The following is a 22,987-nucleotide window of genomic DNA, read 5'->3' as shown; positions in this document are numbered from 1 at the left end:
TGTCAGTGGTGCCGGACCCCAGCGGTGGGTGCGTGGGGCTCCTGTGGCAGCCCCCGGCCCCAGGGAGGTGTGGGGACAGGCAGTGTCCTGCTGCAGCCATGCAGGGCCGGCAGGGGTGGACGCGGTCTTAAAGGTCTTTTCCAACCTCGTTGATCCTGTGATGGAGCAGCCCCGGCCACGCAGCAGCATCCAGGGGCTATTGGAGCCCATGTGGCAAATACTGCCTCGGAGCAGCAGAGGTCAGGGGCTCCATCCTGCTCATGTCAGCCTTGGACACAGCAGAGCCGGTGGGGCTGGACCTCCAGGACATGAGGTTGTGCCCCATGGCTGGCCCCAGTGGCCAGCCTGGGTTCAGCCTCAGGCCTAAGCAATGGGTCCCCATGCCCATGGGCCCACCCTGCTGCACCCCCTACACCCCATTCCCCCCATCCCCACGCTCCCCCTCCCGGTCCCCACGGGCTCTCCGGGCTCAGGTATGAAGTTTTATTGCCGACATGCAGGAGTAGTTTCGATGTAGTACAAAAATAATGTCTTTATACAAAGATTTTTTTCCTCTATTTTTTTTTTCTTTCTCTTTTTTTCTGAACTCTTACAACAGGCTCCTTCCCGCAGCGGCCCCTCCACCCCCCCAGCCCCTCCTGCCTCCCCTCTTCCAGTTCAATACACGTGCGAGCTACGGGCGCCGAGCGGTGCGCGGGGACACTGGGTACAATTCAGCCTTGCAGAGCCCCCCCCCCCCCCGAGTATTGCTTTAAATTTGGGGAAAAAAAAACCTAACAAGAGAGGTGGGAGCAAGAGAGGAGAAACCAGATGGAGAGAGCAGGACCCCACGGGGGGAGGCCCTGCGCTGCTGCTGGTGGCACGGGGGGGGGCGATGGGCACCCATTGGGGGTGCTGGGACAGACCCACCATTCAAATAAATAAGGCTAAGACTTGAGGCTACTGGCTCAGCTGGCTGGGGTTGGTGCCACTGTTCTAGTCTGTGTTAGTGTTCACAAGTGCCTGCCCGCCCGCTGCCGGCTGGCTCCAGCCAGGCGCAGGCAGGATGTAATGCCCGATGCTGCCAAGGAGGTTCAGGTCAACCCCTCTATCCCCACAAGGACACCTGGAGGTTGGCCCAGGCTAGACACAGTCCCCGTCCCCAGCCCGGGGCAAGAGAAGGCAACAACACGCTACAAATATAGATCTGCTACTCGCTCCCTGCCCGCCCTGGTAAAGCTTAGCCCCAAAGAGCAGGGTCAGCCCCACACAGCAGCTTTTCCCCTCCCTGCTCACCCAGATCCTGGTGCTGAGGGCGATGCTGGAGCTGGGAGCAGGCAGGAGCAGGGGATGGAGGCAGCCAGGGAAGCGCTGCCTTGAGCAAGGAGCCCTGGCTGGGGCACTGTGAGGACCTCTGTGTGAGAACAGTTTGTCTGGCAAGACAGGCATCCAGTTCACAAAATGAGGCTCAGAAACGATCGTTCCTGTTCTCAGCACAGGCAAACGCTCTTCCAGTGGCATTCGGTGACAAACCGGGACATCCTTCTCCTGCCTCAGCGCCACGGGGTTTGCGTGGTGAGGCTGGGATGGCAAGATAAGCTGGGGAACAAATACAGCAGAGACTTCAGCCAGCCCCTTCCTAATTCTAGGCAGATTATTTTGGGAAGCTTTTTCACATTATAACTCATATATTATATCTGTACCACAACTGAAGTGTGAAAACGCTAACTCAGAATTAATGCAATTTTAACTGCACCTTAGGTAAGCTACTGAAAAATAAGATTAAATCATATAATCCTTATGAAACTAAAGAATCAGGGAAAGGTGGGAAAGAGGTCAGAGGCCTGGGCAGGCCAAGTCCTGGAAAACCCTTGAACTGAGGCCAAGAGCCCATCTTTGCAGCTCTTTGCCTCCTGCCCGAGGCAGCCCCGGTGGCACCAGGGAACGCGAAGGCCTTGGCGTGCTGCAGCCACCCAGGGTCGGACAACACAGCCCAACCAGGTGGCACGTTGGGGACAGGAGAAAGAGTTGATGCAGATGAAGGGGAGTGGGAGGTTTCGAGGAATTCTTCCTCTTGAGAAACCCCGGTAAATCTAAGCTTATTCAAACCATATGGAGCGAACGCAACGAGCCGACTTCTCCGTGCTGCGCAGCCACCACTTGTGCCAGCAAACCAGCTTCACCCTTGGTAGTCTTCTCCTTTCCCACAGGCTTTGCTCGATCCAGAGAACAGCATGGTTAAAAAGACAAGAGAGGTAGATTACAGTCATGATTAAAAGCAGATTAGTCATCTAGGCTTCGATTTAGAAAACAGATTCCAGAAGATGCCAAGAGGTTGCTGCTTCCAAAACTAGCTTTTCCCAAAAGTCTTCTCCCTCCAGAGTGAGTGTGTGTCCCTGAACAGAGCTCAGAATTGCTACATTATTCTCCATCACGGGACACGGGTATTGCTGTTGAGCTGTAGTAGGCGACGTGAAAGGCAGACTGCAGGATGGTGCTTGTGCTCTCGGACGTGTAGGAAGCTACTTCCGAAGGTACCTCTGGGCCAGGATCGCTGCGTCCAAAGGGTTCATGGGCTGAGCATCGTGGCCCAGGCGTCGCACTGGGGGGATGTTCCCAAACTGCCGCTTCTGTAGGAAGCTCTTGGCCTCATGCAACGTGTTCTTCTCCTCAGCCAAGAGCAGCTGCTGCCTCATGTAGTTCTCAAACTCATATTGCGAGCACTCCTCCGTCACCTTCACCTGCCAGAGAGCCTCTGTCAGAGCCACAGCAACAGGCCCCCAGCTCCCCTCCGATGGTCCTGAGCTACCTCGGGATAACTGGAGTCTTGATGCAGGAACTGGACCTGCTGCCTCACACACAGTCATTAGTGCCACCGGGAACAGAGGGCTGGAAACCTCAGTGGCACTGACACAGCTCATCCCAACCCTGCCAGATATCCAGAGGCTGCAGCTGCCTGACCCCAGTGCTCGCACCCCCCCGAGCCCAGCGGAGGGATTTCTGATGGCAACACTGCAGCATCACAGGCAAAAGCTCCTACGAGGCTGTCCCCAGGCAGTGAGGTCACCAGCTGCCACTTCCAACAGCAAACACGCTGGCAGGAAAACAGGATGTTTTCCTGCTCCCATCTCAGAACCCACCAGGGAGCCTGAGCCAACCCTGCTGCCTCTTCCCAGCTCTCCCGGCACGTGTGAGCTCTCAGCTGTGTGTGAGGGAGTGAGTGCTGCTTGGAGAGGAGCAAACTGCCCCTCAACCAGCTCTGGTGCCAGCGAGCTCACTGCCAGCCAGCATGGATGTGACTCCTGGTCCCAGAGCCTTTCCTTCCACTGCACAAGGTGGTGATGGACTCAGCTGCCCCATAGAGCAGCAGCCACAGCCAGGTCCCCACCACCCTCACCACAGCTCAGGGGCCACACGGTGCTGCCATCTCTTGCCATTACACACAGGCTTGGCACAGTGGCACGGAAAAGCAGTTCCATGGAAAGGGAAGGAGGAAAACCTACCTCTTGAGGGTTTTCCGGGTTAGCCACTTGGTCGTCGATGTCTGGCACCACTTGCAAAGGGCCGCTCAGCGAGGACATGGACTGCCTGTGGGGAGAGCACAGCGTCAGGGATTTGGAGTATGGAACCCAGCACCCCAGCCAGGGCAATGCGCCCTGGCTGCCCATGGCTGGGCACCAGATGTGGCACAGCCCTGCCTGGCTGCCACACCAGCTACTGCTCCTAAAGGGTGCTATCCAAACTTCAATTTCCCTGGTATAAAATCATATTATAATCCCCAGAGCTGCCTCCCCCACCCTTTTACTATTTTAAACAGGATGTGGAACTCTAACTCTTGCATAGGTAGGAGAGAAAACAGCCACAGCTCCAAAAATCACAGCCTTCCCCTGCTGACTCAACAGGCAGCACAAGGACTTTGCCTGGGCATGCTGTGCAGCACAGACAGAAGGTCACAGGGCTGGCAAGAGGGAGCTGCACCGAGCAAACACCACCACGATCGATTTATGCTGTAGTGTGCTACTGGAATGTCATCCCAGTTGGGCCATGCCAGTCCTGGAGTCAGATTTACCCTCAAAAGCATCCCTCACCCTGCATGTGTAGTGTTCCCACCTGTAATGGCATCTCCTGCTCTTCCCCTCTTGATACCTCGTGCCTGCTTTCACTTAGCAGAGAACACAGGACTAATTACAAGCTTGCAGGAGGTGTGTGCGTTTGGCTGCATGTTTCTACATGGAAGTTATTCCTGACCATTACACTTCCTTTAAAAATCAAATCTGGGGAGCAGGAGGGGGGCCCAGCAGCAAAGGCCCTCCTGTACCCCAGTACTGCTCTGTAGTGTTACTGCTTTCCAGACCCCGGCCTTGGCCACAATGGCAAGCATTTGCACAGGCCACTCCAGACACCAGTGGTTGAGACACAACATCTAAAGACTTCTTCTGCAGTTCTCAGACTTTCCTCTGGTGTCCTGCTTGGCAGCAGTCTGCTGGCCACAGCTGGAACAACACAGCCTGTGGCCAGAGACACCATGTTCCTGCCTCTCTCCTCTTGCACATACCACGATGCTATGATGGAGCTGAGGGACTCCAGCACTTCAGAAGCTGTCAGACGCTGCTGTGGATCCAAGACCAGCAGTTTTCGGATCAAGCACACAGTGTTTTCTGAGACCCGTCCATCCCTGTGGGACAGAACACGTGGTGAGCCCGAGTGCTCCAGGTGGGCAGAGGCAGCAGCAGCATGGACATGCTGAGAGCCCAGGTAAAAGCGCCTCCATCACCCTGACCCACAGACCCCAGAATTAAGCAGGAGGTTCATTCCCTCTCCCCGCACCATCGCACAAGATGTCCCAGGCTCCTTGGTGTCTGCTTCATGCAGTTCTCATCACTGCTGTGACCCTCAGGGGCTTTGAGTGAAGTCCCCCCCCTCCAGCTCTGGCTGCCCCAGTCAGCCCCACAGCACGTCCCACACCGGCACCAGGAGAAGGGCCCCCCCGGGCCAGGCTCTACTCACTCAGGGATGTTGTACTCGGCAGCCTTGATTTTGCGGAAGAGCTCCTGAGGTATGCTGTCGTAGAAGGGGAACTGGCCATAGAGCATGGTGAAGAGCACCACACCCAAAGCCCACATGTCACTGGGTTTTCCACGGTACGGCCGTCCTGCAGGGAGCAAGGGGACACAGAGCTTCACAACACTGCTCACCTCTGCGGCCCTCCACCACCAGCACAGGCTCTCAAGAAACCTCTCCTGATCCTTTTTTCTAAGCATTCATCAAAACACTCCAGAATTCCCATTACAACACACCAAGAAACTCTTCCAAAGGGGCACCCTTTGGGAATCAGCAAGTTTTTCATCTCCACACAGGTCTTTTCCCTTTCCCTACAGAGCAGGGCTATCCCTGCCGAATCCAAGAGCATCAAGGAATCAGACCCAGCACAGTATGCAAAGGAATTCCCACTTCACTCCCCGTCACCATCCCCGCAGACTGTCACTGCCAGGAGCCCCTGAGGCTCCACAGATGCATCCTGCTGAGAGTCTGGCTCCAAGGAGAAGGGAATTTAAGAGCCAGCGAGCACAAGGCAAGGGGAGGCAGGAAAGAAAGCCCAAGGATAAGTGGTCTTCTGGTGAAGAGCAGTCCAAGACTAATGCCAGCCTCACTGCACGGGAGACTGGTGCGAAGAGCAGACTAAGACCCTCTGAGCCCATCGAGGTGGGACTCTGCCTCCGGGATGGATCCAGCAAGTGGCCACTGGAGCCTGCTGCGGAGCCATAGAGAGTGCAGGAAGCTGCCTCCTCCAGAGGCATTCCCAAAAGCTGCTGCAGCGCCAGCACGCCCTGGGGCTCACTCAGTGGGAACACTGGTTTGAAGCCCCTTCAATCGCACAGCAGGTCAGCGAATGGCAGCATGCACGAGGGTCACAAATTAAACTCCAGTGCTGTGCCACAGCACAGGACTGAGGGAATGACTTCCTCTGACTCACACAGTGAGTCACTGCTGCAGCATTTGTTATTTGTACTAATTATTCTTTGCTTTACATGCTCAAAAAAAGGCACCTCTCCCTCCTCCTCCAGCTTTTCCTGCTGTAACATTTCAGCAGCCATAGAACACAAGCCACCTCTTAGCAGAAGACAGATTCTCTTGGAGACTTCAAACAATGATTAATTCTTCAGGCGTTTTAGCTTCCTCTTGCACAGAAGCGTTAGCAATAGAAACAGAGGGATGCTCAGAGTCTGAAGGTGGTGGTGAGGCCTGGAATGTCCTCGAGTTAACTTTTCCCTCAGTGCTTGGAGGAGAAGCGCAGACTGAGCCATTTTGGAACAGCGTTTGCAAGAGCAAGAGGATCTGGCTGCACAGATGCCCTGCAAGGAAGATGTCAGGCCAGGTGGTGCTGGAGCAGGATGCAGTCCTGTAGCCAAGGCTGTACCGTGCAGGGTCTTGAACAGCCTCAGCTGTCAGAGAAGTCAGCAAAGAGCCTGTTCAGTTCCTTGTGCTTCATGGCCTACAGACAGGCCGCTCAATCCATCGACAAGAGAGCTGTGAGAGCAAAGCGGGTGCTTGCAGGCGAGCTGTGCTGGCAGGGAGGGTGGAAGGGATGAAGTCCAGGACAGAACAGGACCCTGGATGAGCAGGAAGGAGCAGCTCCATGCAGCCTTTACCAGCCAGATGAGCTGCAAGTGCTCCAAGCTCCTGCAGAGCAGTTGGCTCGTATCATCCATCTGCTTACAGGGGCCTCAGGATATCCTGCAGAACAGGAAAGGCCTGCAAAAAGCACACGTTCCACCTCCCCCCCTGCCTCTGCTCCCTTCCTGGCTCAGGCCTGCCCAGGAGGGAAGCAGCCTCAGACCTGCCTGGCACATCACAATGGAAGAGCTCAGCAATGTTTGTTGCTGCTGCCTGTAAACCTGACAACACACTTACAGAGGGGAGCCCACTGGGTGTGGAGATTGCAGGACTAGCTCCCTCTGAGGGCACTTCTGAAATACAGGAGCTTGAGATACCATAAATGAGTAACTCGAGTCTTCAGCAGAGTGTTTTCAGTATTCCAGATGTCATCCTTGCATAGATAAATGCAACAGACTGGCAAGGATTCTGGCTTCCACACTATATGCACACCAGGTGGGTGCTGCCCAATGCACTGCTTGTCCAGAAAGCAGCTGGTGCTGATAAGCTGCTGTAGAGAGCTTTAGGCATCATCCAAACACTAGCTCGGCCCTGTGGATGGATAACCCTTGGTGGGATGCATTAGGGGTGATCTTGGACTGCAGTGTGTAGTCCAGCTTCATCCAAAGGGAATTTTGTCTGAACAAAATGACCTAATGCACCATAACTGAAGTCTACAGAGATGCTCTATAGGAACAGTCCCAGCTGTAAATACACCCTTCACCACTCACCTGGATGAGAAGAAACTTCCCCCCAAAATAATGCCTCAGTCACTACACTGACAAACAGAACCACCACTCAGGTACTACTGGCACAAAAGCTATTACGATAACAGAAATTAGAGCTCATGGAAAAGAAACCTCCTGAAGCAACTAAACAGACAAGGAACCACATCTGTTTCTGAAAGTCCCCTGCACTGGAAACAGTTAAAAGGTGGGAGGACATTAGGGAAAACTGTTCTTTGCCAGACTCCTGCTTTAAGGCTTCTGCTGGAGACAAGACATAGCCCAGACTGCTGGAGACAAGATACAGCCCAGACTGCTGGGCTGGCCTGGTGTCATCACCCCTTTATTTTTAAGTAACTCCTTTCAGTTGGCCCAGAGGGTCAATAGTTCCCTCTGGAAACAAGCAGCAGCTGCAGCAACTGCTCCTCTTAGTGTAAGGCCTGGAATAAGCTGACATTGTGGGGGGATTTGGACCGATTGCCTCTTAGGCCCAGGGATTTACCTGCAGCTTAAGCAAAGCCTCAGGAACAAGATTCAGACGTGGGAAACAGAACATCTTGTCTGCAGCCAGGCTGAGGAACAGGCAGGGAGCTTCTAATTAGCTTTGAAGTTCAGACTAGCCTTAAGAAAAAGGTTACACTTGCTCCTTCCCTCCATGTACTGTCCCAGTTGGAAAAACAGAGCAAGTCTCATAATTGGACCCCAATTAAGAAGCTCTCGCAGGAGGCAGGTTACGTATGGGAACAGAACTGGGGTTTCTTTTGTTGTCAAGAGCCACAGATAAGTGAAACAAGCGTGAAGTGTGGGGCTGAAGGGCATTGCCTACCGCTGAGCACATCTGGGCTGATGTAGGCAGGGCTCCCTCGCTGGTCCTTCAGCAGGTCATCCTCACTCACCAGGTGCTTCCCGAGACAGAAGTTGGTTATGGTTATTCGATGAGTCCTGGGGAGAATCAGAAGGTATCAGTGAACAGGGAGCATCCTGCACAAGCCAAACTGCACAGATGTGTGTGTCTATGGGGCTTTTGGGGAAGCTTGAAGCCCTGGGAAAAGGCAAGGGGAGCTGCAAGATCAACTCCATCGCAAAGGGGAGGGATTCCACACTGGTCAGCATGGCTTGCAAAACTCTTACAGGGGGAATAAGCTATGGACAATGTCTCCATCCAACCTGAGTGGTCCCAGGAGCATCTTAGCCAGCAGCACAGCACCCTGCAGGCACCCCCAGCACCAGGATGTGCACTTGTGTGCTTGCTGACCATTGCAGGGCAGGAGTGTTGAAGAACAACTTCATTTTAACTGCTGTTTCTCTCCTATGCTTCCTGACCATCTTCTCCACACATCACTTTCTGGAAGCTGAGGGAAAATCCCCTGAGGAAGGACTACCCCAAGCCTGGCCTCCACACACTGTTTGCTGACGTGTCACCAGCAGCTGAGCTCCAGGACCTTTGATCAGATATAGTACAACCACTGGTGTTACCCAACAGTCCCACCGCAGGACTGTGGTGGCTGTTTTACCTGATCTGCAGGACTGTTCTTCACACCCCAGTATGCAGAACAGAGAAAGTCTCATCAACATCCAAAAAACCTCCTACAGAAAAGGCGAGAACTGCAGGTACACACAATGTCTCTATTAAGATACCCCTGCTTCCCTAAGGTACTGCCAGCACCAATTAATCAAAGTGAGCTCATTACAAAACTACTATTACATCTTCCTCACCACTCAGATAATTTGGGTTTTAACATACAACTTAAAGGGCTGAGTAGAAAAACCCAGTCTAGAAGATTTCTATATTCTTCAGAAGTTGAATAACACAACTAGAGCCCGAGAGAATGAATTAAATCCAGTCACAATAACCAAGAAGTATTTCCAGCAAGTCCAACAGACGAGTGAAATAAAACCAAGTGTGGGCTGGCAGTGGAGAGCTGATTATTAAGGCAGACTTGTGTTTAAGAAGTGTTAGCTTTAACTGTCAAGAGACTTCCCTGGCTGAATAACAACCTGCAGGATTTAAAAGACTGAGTGTTCTAAAGGACACCAAAATGTTCAGGGTTGCTTGGTTGTATTTAGTCACTGAAATTTGAGCTAATCTGTAATCACCCAACTGGCTAATGGAAAAACTTGTGAGGCTTTAACATCCCCATCTCGTGGGGGACAATGTCTGAGGGGCCTTCATCAGCCCAGGGTGTAACTGGCCTGGTTTGGAGGTTGCAATGATCTGTAGCTACCTTCCTCCTCCGCCAAGAGGAAAGACCTGCCTCTGTTGTGAGCACGGCTGGAACAGAACAAACACTTCTGATCAGCCCAAATGGCTGGTCCTCTCCATGGTGATCTATTCTTACGCCTCACCCACCCTTTCGTATGACTCACTGCTGTAGAGGCTACAGTTTTCCTCACCAAAGCTGATGGTCTTGCTAGTAAAAAGCCAAAGTATAGTATGCAACAAGAGAATGACTTTAGCAAGTGTGTTCACAAAGCTTTGAATCCCTCCCTCTTCCTGGCAGCGGGGCCCCGTGTGCAGCTCCCAGTGGGACGGATGCTCCACTGCACCCTTTGCCCAGAAAAGAAGGGAAAACTCTTCTGTCTGCCTCTGCCTAGCGAGGAGAATCAAAGCAGCAAGCAGCAGATGAGAACTGTATCTTAAAGCAGCTCTAGAGAAACAAAACAATCTACAGGTGGCCCTGAAAAGCATTAGATGTTCTGTGTGGGGGGAAACCAAGAAGTTCACCCTCAGCAGATAAAAACTGTTTGCTTTCCAACAGTAGTAGAAGAAAAAAAGCACTGTGAACCTGCATCCTTTGTACAGACTCTGGAAGCCTGCAGACCTACAGCCTTCCAGCTTTTTATTTGTTCCACAAACCCAGACAGTGTAAAAAGACAACGAATTCCACTCATTCTTACAGTCAGTGCAAAATATTTAGGCAGTAATGTAATACTGAAGGACACTGCAGAGTATCTGAACTGGGACTTGCCAACTAAATCACTGCATAACCCAAGACAACTAAAAGGAGCCACCAAGCAAAGCATCTGCTACCACCACACCTCTCACTCGTGTTAAACTCCTGCCCCACGGGGCTGGTCCCTCTGTGCCTGCACAGCATCCCAGCCACCAGCGTGTTAGAAACTGGGGCTTGCATCAAACCCACTGCTGGGAACAAGGAAGCTATTTCAAGCACAAATACACACTAGACAGAAGAACTTTTGTTTAGATAAGTAAATATTTTACTGCTAGCAAAAACACAGCAGTGCGACCGTCAAAGATTGAACACTGCTGTGATTATAGTACAGACTGCAGTGGTGGGAATTCCTTCAGCACGATGGAAAGTGAGTGTTGGGAACAGAATCACTTGCCACATTCTGATTTGTTTTAGTATGTGTAAAACTTCTCTTGCAGATTTCTGTATAAAGTTTAGTTTTCAGAAGCTAGAATCCCAAAAGAAATGCTGACATGGGGTCACTAAGCTTGGTGGAAGAGTGAACTATCTTGGTTGGGCTCAATTCGGTTTTGGAGATTAACTCCTGTAACACTGAACTGGATTTCAGCCTGCTTCCATTTCCCTCACCTTTCTGACAGGAGAGCACTCAAGTGCTGCCTTTGTGTCTGTAAGAAATAGAAGTAGCATAGGACAACTGCCAGCTCTTACCTTTTGTTTAGCACCATGTTTCCTAGTTTCAAGTCTCTGTGCACAATATTTTTCTGTAAAATACATGATAGCACAACATGAGCAAAACCGCATTTGTTAGAGAAGTATAAATTCAATACTTGACAAAAACACTATCTTTTGAAATCAGGTCATCTTCATTCTCAGAAATAACCTTGATCAAGGTTCCAGGTCAGGTTGCATCCCAGGTGCTTTGTGCACTTCATTTTTGATTCTGCTTAGACCAGAACAAGCAAATTTGCTACTTTGAACACAAGGGCAGACTTGACTGCAACTAAGAGACCTGAAACTGAAGCGTCCAGGCTCAGTAAGACCCATGTGATGAGCATTCCCTCAGAAGACATGTGCTTCGCTGCTCTGCCAAGGAAGGATGGGTGTCCCTTCTCAGAGAGTAAGAAGTCAAACATCAGCAGAGCCTATTTTTGTTACGGTAGTTTCTAGTTCATTGATCTCAAACTTGTAGCTTGAGGTTCTGGTCTCAGAAATCAATTCCTACATTGTGATTTATTTTGCTTCAAAAGGAAACAGCTTGAAGTGTTTCCTGCATTTGATTAGCCTCTGCTCTCCTCTTTGACCACCCCTTTCTGAGGTCAATAACACTGTAGTTCACCCGATCTGCATTTAGTCCAGCTGGCCCCTCTCCACAGTCAACAAATGCTGTGTTATCATCCAGAAACTTGAAGGGAGGGGAGGGGAACACTCTTTTATGGCTTGGGGCATGAGGTCTTTAGGCAGAACACTCTTACAGGGAAACAGCTGAAACATCCATCCCCTGTAACCTCACCACTGCCCGCACAAGGAAGTTTCACAACATCCATCATACTAACGTGGGAAAGCACAAGGGGTAACAAAGACTTTACCTTATGTAATGCTTCTACCACTCGTACCACATCATAAAATATCACCACCGTCTCCCGCTCACTGAGTCTCTTCTCTTTAATGACATAATGCTGCAGATTGATCAGATCTGCTGTTTTGTCACTGAAATCATGAGCACAGAGACAGTCCAACACCAGACAAATGCGCTTCTTCATTTTCCTGACCATTCTGTTTGCTTCTAGATCTTCTATAATTTCACAAGCTCGGTCCTAAGTGAGGCAAACAAATGAGCAACAGTTCAGGGAAGCTCGCTGGGATTATGTACTTACATACAGAGCACTAGAGAATCAGTAACTACGTGGTGATCTCAAAATAAGCAAATGCAATCACGGTGCTTGATCTTTGCCCTGAGTTGGGATTTGAAAAAGAAGATACATGATCTCTGCTTAAAAAAGACCGAGAAAGTCTGACTGGCTTCTGTCAGCACTGATACTGTTTATACACACACAGAGAGCTTTTGATAAACCCCAGAGTAACTGTGCAGTGGTGCAGCCTCTGAATACCAGGGGTCCAGCACGTTAGCCATGAGAACAGGAATCTTAAGACACAATTAGCAGTTCTTCCATAACATGAAGCAGGACACAGCTGAGTCGGACATTTGGCTTATTTAAGTTATAGCACAGATGATCTCAAGTGAAAAGTGTGTTGATAAGATTTAACCAGCAAGCAAGGCAATAGCAGCATCCAAACCAGTAATCCCTAGCTGCCCATCACATCCATAAACAGCTCTGAAGGCATTATCAGCAACACAATTCACTCATATGACACACTGATCGGTACATTGATTAGTTTAACTTGCTGAAACAGTTTCTTGGCAGTTTGTCCCCTCTTCCAAGTCATCATAAACCAGTACACACAGTGGAAAGCACAAATTCAGTTCCAAAGGGTGCTCTACGGGCACAGATTAACTTGCCAGTGAAGCAGCTATTTTCCTGTTTGAAGGGGACGCTACTGAGCGCCTGCCCCATCTTTGAATGTCCTCACGTTTCCCAAACCCTGTTACATCTGCTTTACCTCCCAAACCCTGTTACATCTGCTTTACCTCTCCAAAGCCCCTGCCACCCACTTGTTCGAAGCAGCAGTGGTGAACCTCAGTGTGTGCTGGCAATTCTTCACACACAAGAACAGGGTCAGCACGAACTGTACATTAAACAAAAGCAGCTCAAGCCTAAAGCAATCACTGGCATTCCCCCAATCTGGATGGTGACCAGCTGTACCTGAAAGAGCCCGTGGTGATGAACCACTCCTTCCTGGTTATGGAGCAGGGAAAGGAGAGAATACTCTGTGTGCAGCAGCATCTTGCCCTGTCGCTCCTCCTGGGTTTCTATTCCTTTATCACCCCTTTCTTCTAAAGTGAGAATCTTCAGGAAAAGGGAAAAGACCTTTACAGTTCCCAGAAAAACCCAAATGCCCCCAAACCACTCTCATTTTAGGTATTCACATGTGTTTAACAGCTGATGCAATTGCTCTGGTGTTTGCAGACTTGCCACAGAATGTCTGAACTAACATCTGTGCAGAACGCACAGCATGAGCTTGATTTGGGGGGGATTGGCACTAGATGATCTTTAAGGTCCCTGCCAACCCAACCCAACCCATTCCATGACTCTGTGATTTAACACAGAAAAGCAGCTCAGGTGCCTTTTTCAACTATCCCAGGTGATTTTTAATCCCCACTGGAGTCGCTCCCATGTCAGGCCAGTGGAGCAGATCAGAGGGCTCCAGGAGAGCAGCGCAGCAGCCACAGAGGCCTCATATCTCAGGGCTAATCTTGACACCAGATCTAAGCCTGGCAGAACTGCAGCCGTTCCTGTCAGAGCACCACACCACACACCATTGCAAGTGCTTCTGCTGAAGAGCCCTAAAGATCTGGACCCCCCCCAGTTTGCTTACCTTTAGCTGATAGAAGTCATCTGTCCCATCCTTTCTTGCCAAACACTGAACAATACTTGGCACTGGAGAGTTACCTAAACGTGGACCTAACAGCACAAAGCAAAAACAGACTTGTTTTCCTTTAAGCAGCAATGACTAATTCAGGGTTACATCAGTAGGCAAGTGTCACGCAGTTTAGGTTACTTGAAGTTCCTCTTTTTTTTCCAGAGACTAAGCACATTGCCACAAATCACTATCTGAAGAAGAGAAACATGGTTAGTGAACTCTGAAAGCTTTCTGGGCAGGGTTTCATCTGTTCACTGGAGAAACATTTAACAGAAGCCCACACAGGGCAGAGCTGCTTTCAGAAATTCAAATTTCTGCATGCCTGAACCATAAGGCTTCCCCATTTACCAGCAACACCCATGGCAACTGCTGCTACCACACCTCTGCACCCAAGTGCCACCTCTGCAGGGATGGCTCAGGTGCACAGGTTATCCCACACGGTCTCCACGCCTCAGTCTAAATCAATCAGCTTCCAATTGATTATCCATTGGTTTCCATTGTGAAGTCCACCGTGGGTTTGACAGTTTATCCAACTTACTCTAGCAGCTCTTAAAAGCTAGCAGAGTGCTCTGGCCTTGGCACATACCACTTATAACGACCACTAGTGCATTATCAAGATGCCCACATGCTGATTTGACAGCATATTCCGGGCAAGCAGGGTCAAACATCTCCCTGGAGCTCTAACCAGAAAGTTCCCCCAATGAATTTACCCTCTGACAAAGCTTAAAAGCCATGCCTGCCCTGTGGTATTTGTATTACAGCTCTCCTCAGTGTGACCAGAGCTGCAGAAGCTCCATGGGCTGCTGCTCTTCTACATCAAGTGAATTGTATTCTGTGGTAAGATGCTGAATTCCACATCTGCTTTGCCTCATTTTATAGTGCCTTTTTTATCAGCCTTGCAATCGGTAGCTACCCTGAACACTGAAGAACCACCTCCCCTCCCTGCTTACCTAGGATAAAAGGGCCCGCTCTCTTGGCATTATTTCCAGAAATCCCTGTACAAAGAGCTTTTGCCTTAGTGGATGTTTCCCCAGCTCCTCTGTCTGATGCTCGTCGCTTCATCCTTGGCTCTTGAAAGAGAAAGAAGATCACATCTGATGAGCAAGCGAGTTAGTTTCTGACACTATCCCTTGTTTTGCACTGGAAGGCTTTCACCTCCTGGCGCACTCGTGTCTCTGCCCACTTGTGTTTCTACAAAAAAGCTATGGCTCATTACTGATAGACCACTTGTGGGCTGGAGGCTTAATGCATTTTGGAAGGTAGAAATCAGCCTCATTACTCAAAGCAGCGTTTCCTAGAACAGTTGTTTTGAGACACATAGTGGGAACAAGTCAAAATAATTAAAGCTTGTTTTACAGCAAAAACAAGTTTGCAAATTAACATATTCCAAAAAAGCCTCTGAAAGAAAGTGCCTAAGTTATCCTTCTGGATGGAGGGATGTCTGCTTCTGATTCAGCCCATCGGCTTTTGGGGCTTCATTCATGGGAGACTTCCCACCAGGCATCACCACCAGCTCACTGAGTAAGTGAAGGCTCAAATTTGTTCCTCAAAGAGCCAAGAATACACAGAACTGACCATGAACAACATCTTCCACCTTTTCCAGCAAGGTCACAGAAGACAAACATGCCACTTACTGACAGATTCAGTTCATTTAACAGGGATTTTCCCACAAATCTAGGTTTAGTCTTAAAATAAGTACCCCCCCTCTATTTATACCTCTTTAGGCTCTAACCTTTTCATTACATCTCCATCTATCTACATCCAACACAGCTGAAATTTGGAATCCAACATACAAAACTATCCCTTCAGTCCCCACGTGCAGGAATCAATGCTTTGTTCAGAATTAGCAGACTATTACCTGCCTTTAGTGAACATTCCAATGAAAGGAAACACTGTGGTGCCACTACATGTGCTCTCTCACACCACCACTGCATGCAAAGAACAATTTCACCTATTAAATGTGAATCTCGTGCTTTGCATCCAAGTATTCAAGGTCCACACATCACTACAATTCAATGGAAACAAGTACAAGCTTGACTAACTCCTGCTTATTGCAGAAACTCTGATTTCCAACATGCATTTTCTGCTGCTCAGAAATCTGAAGAGAGTTTGTGGTGGTGTTGCAGAACCAACACCTAAAGACACAAATTAATTCAAGCCTTTGACTATTACACTTTGTCCCCCCAAAGGAAGGTCTTGGTTCAGTTTAGCAGGATAAAACCTCTCGTGCTTGCTGCCAGGCTGGCCTTCACACACTGCAAGCATCGATCAGCTCCATCAAACTCAAGCTCTGTTCCCAATACACCTCCTGTTCACCTTTACCTCTTGGAAGATAGTTTCACAAATCTCTAGACACCAAATGCTGATGCTCCAACTGTGCAGAGAGATTTTTATTGGGGTGTGGGGGAGAGGAGAATCCATTTCCTTACTCTGAGCAAGTCAAAACCAAGCCCCAGTAGTCTTCCCTAAGAGGTTACTACAGCAGACAGGCAAAATATTTTGGGGTTGCACTTATTTGTTCTAAAAGAGTCCCAGTGTTTCACCACATAAGAGACTGATAAATCACCATACTTTGAATGAAGTTTACCCTCTGGCAGTCCCACCCTTTCTGTGGACACAAGCATGATCTCATTGCATTAATTCATCTAGTACCTGTCACCCAGACCAGAGATAGCAACAGATAAGGTGAGAAGTCTTGCAGCACACTTGGCATCTCTGCACTACAAACTTCCACTGAGAAGCATTGCCAGGCCCAGGCAGCTGAAGAGAACAAAGTCCTGAGCCCCACATGCTCCTTGTGCTGCTCATTCCTCATCCCTGACCTAATATTTGATTAGGCCTTATAAAATTCTCCACTCCTTGCAACATCATCATCATTATCATCCCTGCTGGAAATGTGTGAGTAACATCTCCACTGGAGAACCCCCACTGCACAGCAACTCTGAGGTAATGACCCTTGTGCAATCCCAGCTGGATCGGGATCCCTGGTGCAAACGGCGTTATCGTAAACAAAATAATCGGAGCACTCACGTAGTTCAGCATCAACTCTATCTTTACTCTTCTTCCAAACTAGGTTTTCCAACGTCTCAGGAGACAGGAGTCATCACCTTGGAGAAGGCTGGATGGTCGAAAGGTCGAGGACTCTGTAATGCGAAACGAGATACACTTGATGCTGTGGTTCTGGATTATTCTTGATTACGATAACGTGGGATGCACCAAAACTCCTCAGCTTGAACCATCTGTGTTTGTTTTGGCTTAGAAAAGGCCTGAAGCTCCTGATATCACGTGAGAGAGTAAAAAGGTTCTTGAGGTTCAGTCCCTGAAGAGTCACGGACGCATGGCCCTGCACAGCAAGACAAATAGAGCGTCAGTGATCTCCAAAGGCATTTTGTGATGTGAGAGCATCAGAAACAGAGCAGAAACAAACACCTTCTCCATTTTCACCTCCACAAGGTGGTACTAACTTGTTTGGTTTTAACCTGGCTTAAATACAGCCAGGTTAGCAACAGTGCCACAGCAGAATCTTCACCACTGGAAGCAATGTTTAACCATGGTAAGAGCTAATGCTTAAAGTTCGGACTTGAACAGAAGGATTTCTGCAAAGGGCAAAGAAGAATACACTGGATTTTATTCTTACCAAATCCCCACTGCAAGTTAATTCCTCTTCACGATTTATATTTGGCCTCAAAGAAATAACTCAAACTAATTCAACTTAAACTCAGTGCTGCTTAGGAGTTCCATCTGGTCCCATTGAAACGGAGAAATTTAGGATTTCAATCAGCCACTCCAGAACTGAATCTACACCATCTCTACCAAATGCTTAGTTTAACCCTTCGTTAACCCGAGCTGCTTCACTTCTCCCTGTATCCAGTTAGATCAACTGCCAACAGCACAAGGACCATTTGGGGCATGGGGGCTGCACTCCCCCAAAGCAAACAGCACTATTGCCTGGTCCTGGGGCAGCTACTAAGGATCTTCCTGAATGGAAGTACTGAGATTAGCTATATTTTGATGAACAGTGTTCCCAGCCTCTGCTGCAGGCAGCCCCGTGCTGGCTACCCAGTGCGTTCAGAATGAGCTGCCACGGCGCTGAGAGTGAGTGGAGATGCCCCAGTCCCTTAAATCCATCCGCCGACGGAACATCACAGCTCCCTCACACGATACTTGTAAGATCAAGCAAGAAAAGCACCAACACAAACAAGTACTCAGCTATTAAAGACAATCCCGTGCCACTCGCAGCACTGTCAACCCCATCTCCCTGCTCCCTGCGTGGTTCCTGCTGCATCACGAGGCAGTGAGGGCAGCAGAGCCCCACAGAAACCTCAGTGGCCCTCAGCAGCACCCAGAGGGTTTCCACACGAGCACTTCAGGATCCTCCTGAGACTGGGCTGAAGGATGGCTGGATAGAAGAAGGTCCCAGAGCAAAGGGAAGCAAACCAGGGCAGCTGCTGTGGAAAAGCAGGAGGACTGTTCCCTTTTCTGTGCATTGTGTAACTCTGAGTAGAGCAAGGAAATGGGTTAAAAGGGCACAGAGTTCCCTGTGCCAGCCTCCTGCAGAACCAGGATGGCCACTAGGAACAGCATTCTGAGGCAGTATTAAGGCAAGTCTTAGAACAAGAACAGCAATGATGGAGGTTCCCCCTCTGCAGCTGTGAGCAGAAACATCAGCCCTGAGCAGGACCTGCTGTGGGACGGATCCTGTTCCATGAGCAGTGTGTGCTGAAGCCTCTGCCACCAGCCCTGCTCCCTGTGCCACCATTAACAAAAATGATCTCTCATACAGGTAACGAAGTTACAAATCTAGCACAAGAATTCCTTACTTTAATGTTACACACACCACATAGCAAACGTCTCACTGGAGAAGTGTCTAAAGCTCCTTACTGGGCTAGCTATGGCTTTAAGAGAATTATTAATCGAATCATTTGGAAACCAAGATGTCTTTTAATTACGTAGCTTAAGGAAATGGTCTAATTCCCAAATTACTGCATGACATTCCAGCGCCCAGCATAACAAAGAATAAAAAGAGAGGAGGAAACTGACCTTTTCATCTCAGATTAAAGAACAAGCAGGTCCTGCAGTCCAGCAGCCACAGCTAATAGCTGGAGCAGGAAAAAGAAAGCACCTTTGGGGCGTTAACAGGATTACTCAGCAGCACAGAAACTAGTTAAGACACTGGAGCAGCTGATACAACCTCCACAAGAGGGGGAAACAAGCTGGTTGGTGTTTCCATTCCTAATGGGATGACTGGCAACCCCGAAGGGGTCCTACCCCACTGCTGCAAGGGAGGCAGTGGGAGACCTGACCCAAAGGTTTCTGTCCCACTCACCCTGTTCACTCTCCTTTTGACCAGTGCTGGCCTCAGCTATTGCAAAAATGAAGCTAAAAATATCAATTAAACCGAGCAGTATCAGGCTGCACCTTTTACAACCCAAACACCCCACGAGGAAGCATTTATCAGTGATGATTAACCGCAGCTCACCTTCAGCCTGGCTCACAGCACATTCCTGCTCACCAGATAGGCTGGACATGACCTAAAAACCTGTACGTACACCGACATCACATGAGCATGGCCCAGCTTCCCAGCACGGGAACAAGCAGGTCGGTATCGCTGCGAGAAGCAGCAATCCCAAAGTGTTGCCACACGCCTTCTCCAGGCAAACCCGGCTGGGGACAGCTCAGACCCGAGTCATCAGAGGCTCCATTCCCATTGGAAAAGCTTCCCTGAGAACAGGCGGAGTTCGGAGCAGCCCGGCCTGTGGAGGAGTCACCGGCTGGGGGATTACAGGCAATGTTTGCCAGGCAGATCCCAAGCAAAGCAGGAGAGGGGAAGGAGGAGCCGCTGCAGCCGGGCACGGGGAGCTGGGGGAGATTCACTGCCCAGGACCAGGAACTTCACCCGGAGCGTTGGAAGTTTAAGTGTTCTGTAAGAGAATAGTAACACAGAAAGAGCCCACGAGATGACTCAGAGCCACCAGCACAGCCCATGTACCGCTGTGCAAGCCCTTCCAGGAAGGGAAGCCTTCTCCAGGAACAGAGGAGCCCTGACTCAGAGAGTTCTTGGAAACGCACGGAGACTCATTCAGGCTTCTTCCCTAAGCAACAAGTTCACTCAAAGCAAGACAAAGAGTTTCTCTGACCAAAGAAGAAGGAAGAATCCCAAGGTGCTGGCGCAGCACAAGGGGCTGGGGCACCCCCATGCCGTAAGAAGGCACCTCATAGAACAGGAATTTGCCAAGCTTGTGCTTCACAAGCTGGGGGACACGACCACCTCCAGCAGCCCTGCTCAACTGACCCACCACGGAGCCTCCTTCCTCAGCCCAACCTGATGATTAGCTTAATCCTAGTACGTGAGCAAGGTACAATCAGCACCTCAGAGGCTGCGGTGCTAAAAGGGCACCCAGCACGCCTTGCTTACCTCCCACATTAACTGTGGCCAGTCTCCATCTTCTCAGGGTCAAAAAAGGCTTCCAAAGGCCAAGTCAATCATCAGGGAAAGCAAATTCCTTCCTGCCCCCCCAAGAGGGAAACTCTGAAGCACAGGATTCCAGCGATGTAATTACAGTGCAAGCAAGCAACAAGCTGGGCTTTCTTTAAACCCTTCTGATGCATCAACACATGAGATAGCCAAGGACTCATCTCTGGGAGTTCCCTGTTTGGTTACATAAACACCAACTTCAGCTTAACCCTTTCCTGCTGAAGCCCAGGCAACATCCACCGGGAAAAATCCCTGCTCCAGCCCAACATCCGCATGGCAGGGGCACCAACAGCCAGGCACGGCACAAGAGGAGAGCCTGGAAATCCAACTGCAGCGCTTGGACCTCACCCGAGGCTGCACAATTCACCCAGCACACAAGTTCCCAATCCTGGGCAGTCACTGCCCTTCACATCACCACCAGGTGAGGTGTGAACTGTGTTACGAGCTTGTGCTCTTTTTGTTTGTAGCTTATGTCACGACGTACCCTTAATATCCCATCAATCCACTGCAGCAGGACTTGCCTCACGCACACACAGATTATCGCATGACTCGCACACGTGCACACACTTTCTGCACAGTGAGGTGTGGTTGCTGCTTTTAACAGGGATCTACTCATCCGGCCCTAGCTAGAGAGAAAGAAATGTATTTAAGCTGTCTACGTACGCTGCCATGCTAATGTTACTACCATCTGTAGCATGAAAACACACTGACAGCCACCATAAGGCCACAAATGTGTACCTAAGACAAAAAAGAGTGTTTCACATAGATTACAACAGGCACGGAGCCTCCTTTGGTCTAGCCTGAGCTCCCAGCTGGATTGCTCCCAGGCAGGAGCGAGGAGCAAGCCCAGAGCACCGCCTAGTCTCTGCACACAGATAACACATCCCTTCCTTAGGCAGAGCACAGTGGGGACTTCAGGCAAAACCAATAGGCTTGTCTGTAATCAAAGAGCAGCAAAGCACCTGCAAGGCTTCCCTCTGCGTGGTTCCAAAGGAGGTGGTTCTGTGATATCCTGGGGATAAAAGCAGCTGAACGTGAGGGTGCTTTTAAGTAATGCCATTACGTGACCAAACCATCAGTGTGGATGCCACGGAGGAACAATAAAAGGATGTAGCACAAGTGCTGCAGCACCAGGAAAACACGACACATGTCCTGCAGCCCGTGGCACCAGCCTGGAGCCACTTCCCAGCAGGTAAACCTTCCCCTTCCCTCCCAGGTCACACCTCAGCCGGGCTGCAGGCACCCCACGAGCCCTCCACGTGCACCCAACCCATGTCCCTTCTGCCTCAAAGGGTGCCCGGTGTCCGGCCACACAAGGCACTGGCCTCTGCTCCAGCTTCTCCACCACCCTCCAGACGCAGTACTACAGCCCGAGACAAGTGCCTAAGACAGCGCAGGGTATGTTGAGCATACACGTTACGACTCTAAACCAGCAAAGAACTGAATCATTAACAGGGTAGCACATGGCAGGAGGAGGGAGCAGCGGACCAGCAGCAAGACAAGCCCCAAACTCCTCATGTCATGGAGGGGAGCAGCAGGAGATGGCACCCGCGGTGCCATCGGCTCCCTCCAGCAGCACCATGAGACCTTTAACAGGGCAGCAGCGAAGCTCCCAGCAGCCACAAACAACAAAGAGAAGAGGTTCTGAAGCGGGAACCCCCCAGAGGAGCCGCCTCGCCTCCCCCAGGTGAGCCGGACGGGGCGGGCTGCCGCGGCCGGTTCCGGCTGCGGCGCTTCACGGGCTTACTCATTGTCCCTTCGAGCACAGCCATGGACTACTCAGTGCTGAGACACCGGCGGCGCCTCCCCAGCGCGCAGCTCCCGCACTGCTACACCAGGGAACCTCCGCCCGGACCGAAAGCGAAATCACCACCGGACACACGGCTCCCGCTGCGGACCCGCTCCCTCCGCACGCACCCGGAGCCCCGCTGAGCGCGCTTTTAAACGCGGCCGCGCACACAACCCCGCGACACCGCCCTCCCCCTCCGCCGGCATCGCGCCGCAGAGCAGCCACCGCGCACGCAGCGGCACCGGCAGCGCCCGGACACCGGGGCACGGCCCCGGCCGCTCGCTCTCCCGAGGCCCCGGCAGCGGGCGGAGCTCCGCCGGCCCCGCACGGGAGGGCGCTGCCCGCGGGGCCCGGTGAGCACGAAGCGGGGCCGCGGGGCCCGCGCCATCCCCCCCCTGCTCCCAGCCCCGCTCACCCATGGCCCCGGGGCCGGCGCGGCCTGCGCTCGGCGGCGGCCACCTGACAACGGAAGTGACGCACGAGCCACCACCTCCCCGCGCTACCGCCCCGCCTACCTGGCGGCTGCCGCACAAGCGAACGGGAGGTGTTGATTGGCCGTGCTTGAGACAGCGCCGGCTGTGATTGGGGGAAAGCTCCAGCGGTGGGCAGGGAAACCTGCGGCGAATTTTGATTGGTTGAGGCGCGTAGAGGTAACGGAGATAAGATTTGATTGGCTGCGGTGGGACCACACCCTTCGCTGATTGGCTCCCACTGCGGCCGGCGTTGGGCACTACGGGCACTACGGGCGCCAAGGGTGACGGAGGAGCACGGAGGCGGAGCCGGCAGCTCCGGCATCGGGCAAAGCAGCTTCGTGCTGCTCCAGCCCCGCTCCCTTTGCCCTGTTCCCGTCCTACAGGACGGACCATGAGCGACCCCACCGTGGACTCCGTGA

General features: G+C 51.1%; 1 protein-coding gene across 7 annotated transcripts; it reads right to left on the bottom strand.

Annotated features, from left to right (window-relative positions):
* Positions 1–469: 469 nt before the first annotated feature.
* On the bottom strand, positions 470–22,589 carry STK40 (serine/threonine kinase 40). Of its 7 annotated transcripts, none has more exons than XM_030504798.1 (12): positions 22,511–22,589; positions 16,862–17,174; positions 14,782–14,901; positions 13,787–13,872; positions 13,114–13,257; positions 11,878–12,105; positions 11,000–11,052; positions 8,185–8,300; positions 4,987–5,131; positions 4,535–4,654; positions 3,483–3,567; positions 470–2,720 (listed from the first exon to the last, which is right to left on the bottom strand). In XM_030504798.1, the coding sequence occupies exons 3-12, from the start codon at positions 14,891–14,893 to the stop codon at positions 2,502–2,504; spliced, it is 1,308 nt and encodes a 435-aa protein (XP_030360658.1). In that variant the 5' UTR covers positions 14,894–14,901; positions 16,862–17,174; positions 22,511–22,589; the 3' UTR covers positions 470–2,501. The 7 variants fall into 7 exon arrangements, with proteins under 7 accessions (XP_030360658.1, XP_030360657.1, XP_030360659.1 ...); XM_030504797.1 differs by having other exon boundaries at positions 16,862–16,974; positions 22,511–22,582; XM_030504799.1 differs by lacking the exon at positions 22,511–22,589 and adding an exon at positions 18,872–19,714 and having other exon boundaries at positions 16,862–16,974.
* Positions 22,590–22,987: the final 398 nt, after the last annotated feature.

This window comes from Strigops habroptila, chromosome 12 (assembly GCF_004027225.2).
Source record: "Strigops habroptila isolate Jane chromosome 12, bStrHab1.2.pri, whole genome shotgun sequence".
Classification (NCBI taxonomy): Eukaryota; Metazoa; Chordata; class Aves; order Psittaciformes; family Psittacidae; genus Strigops; species Strigops habroptila.
This window is presented reverse-complemented; position numbering and strand designations above follow the sequence as displayed.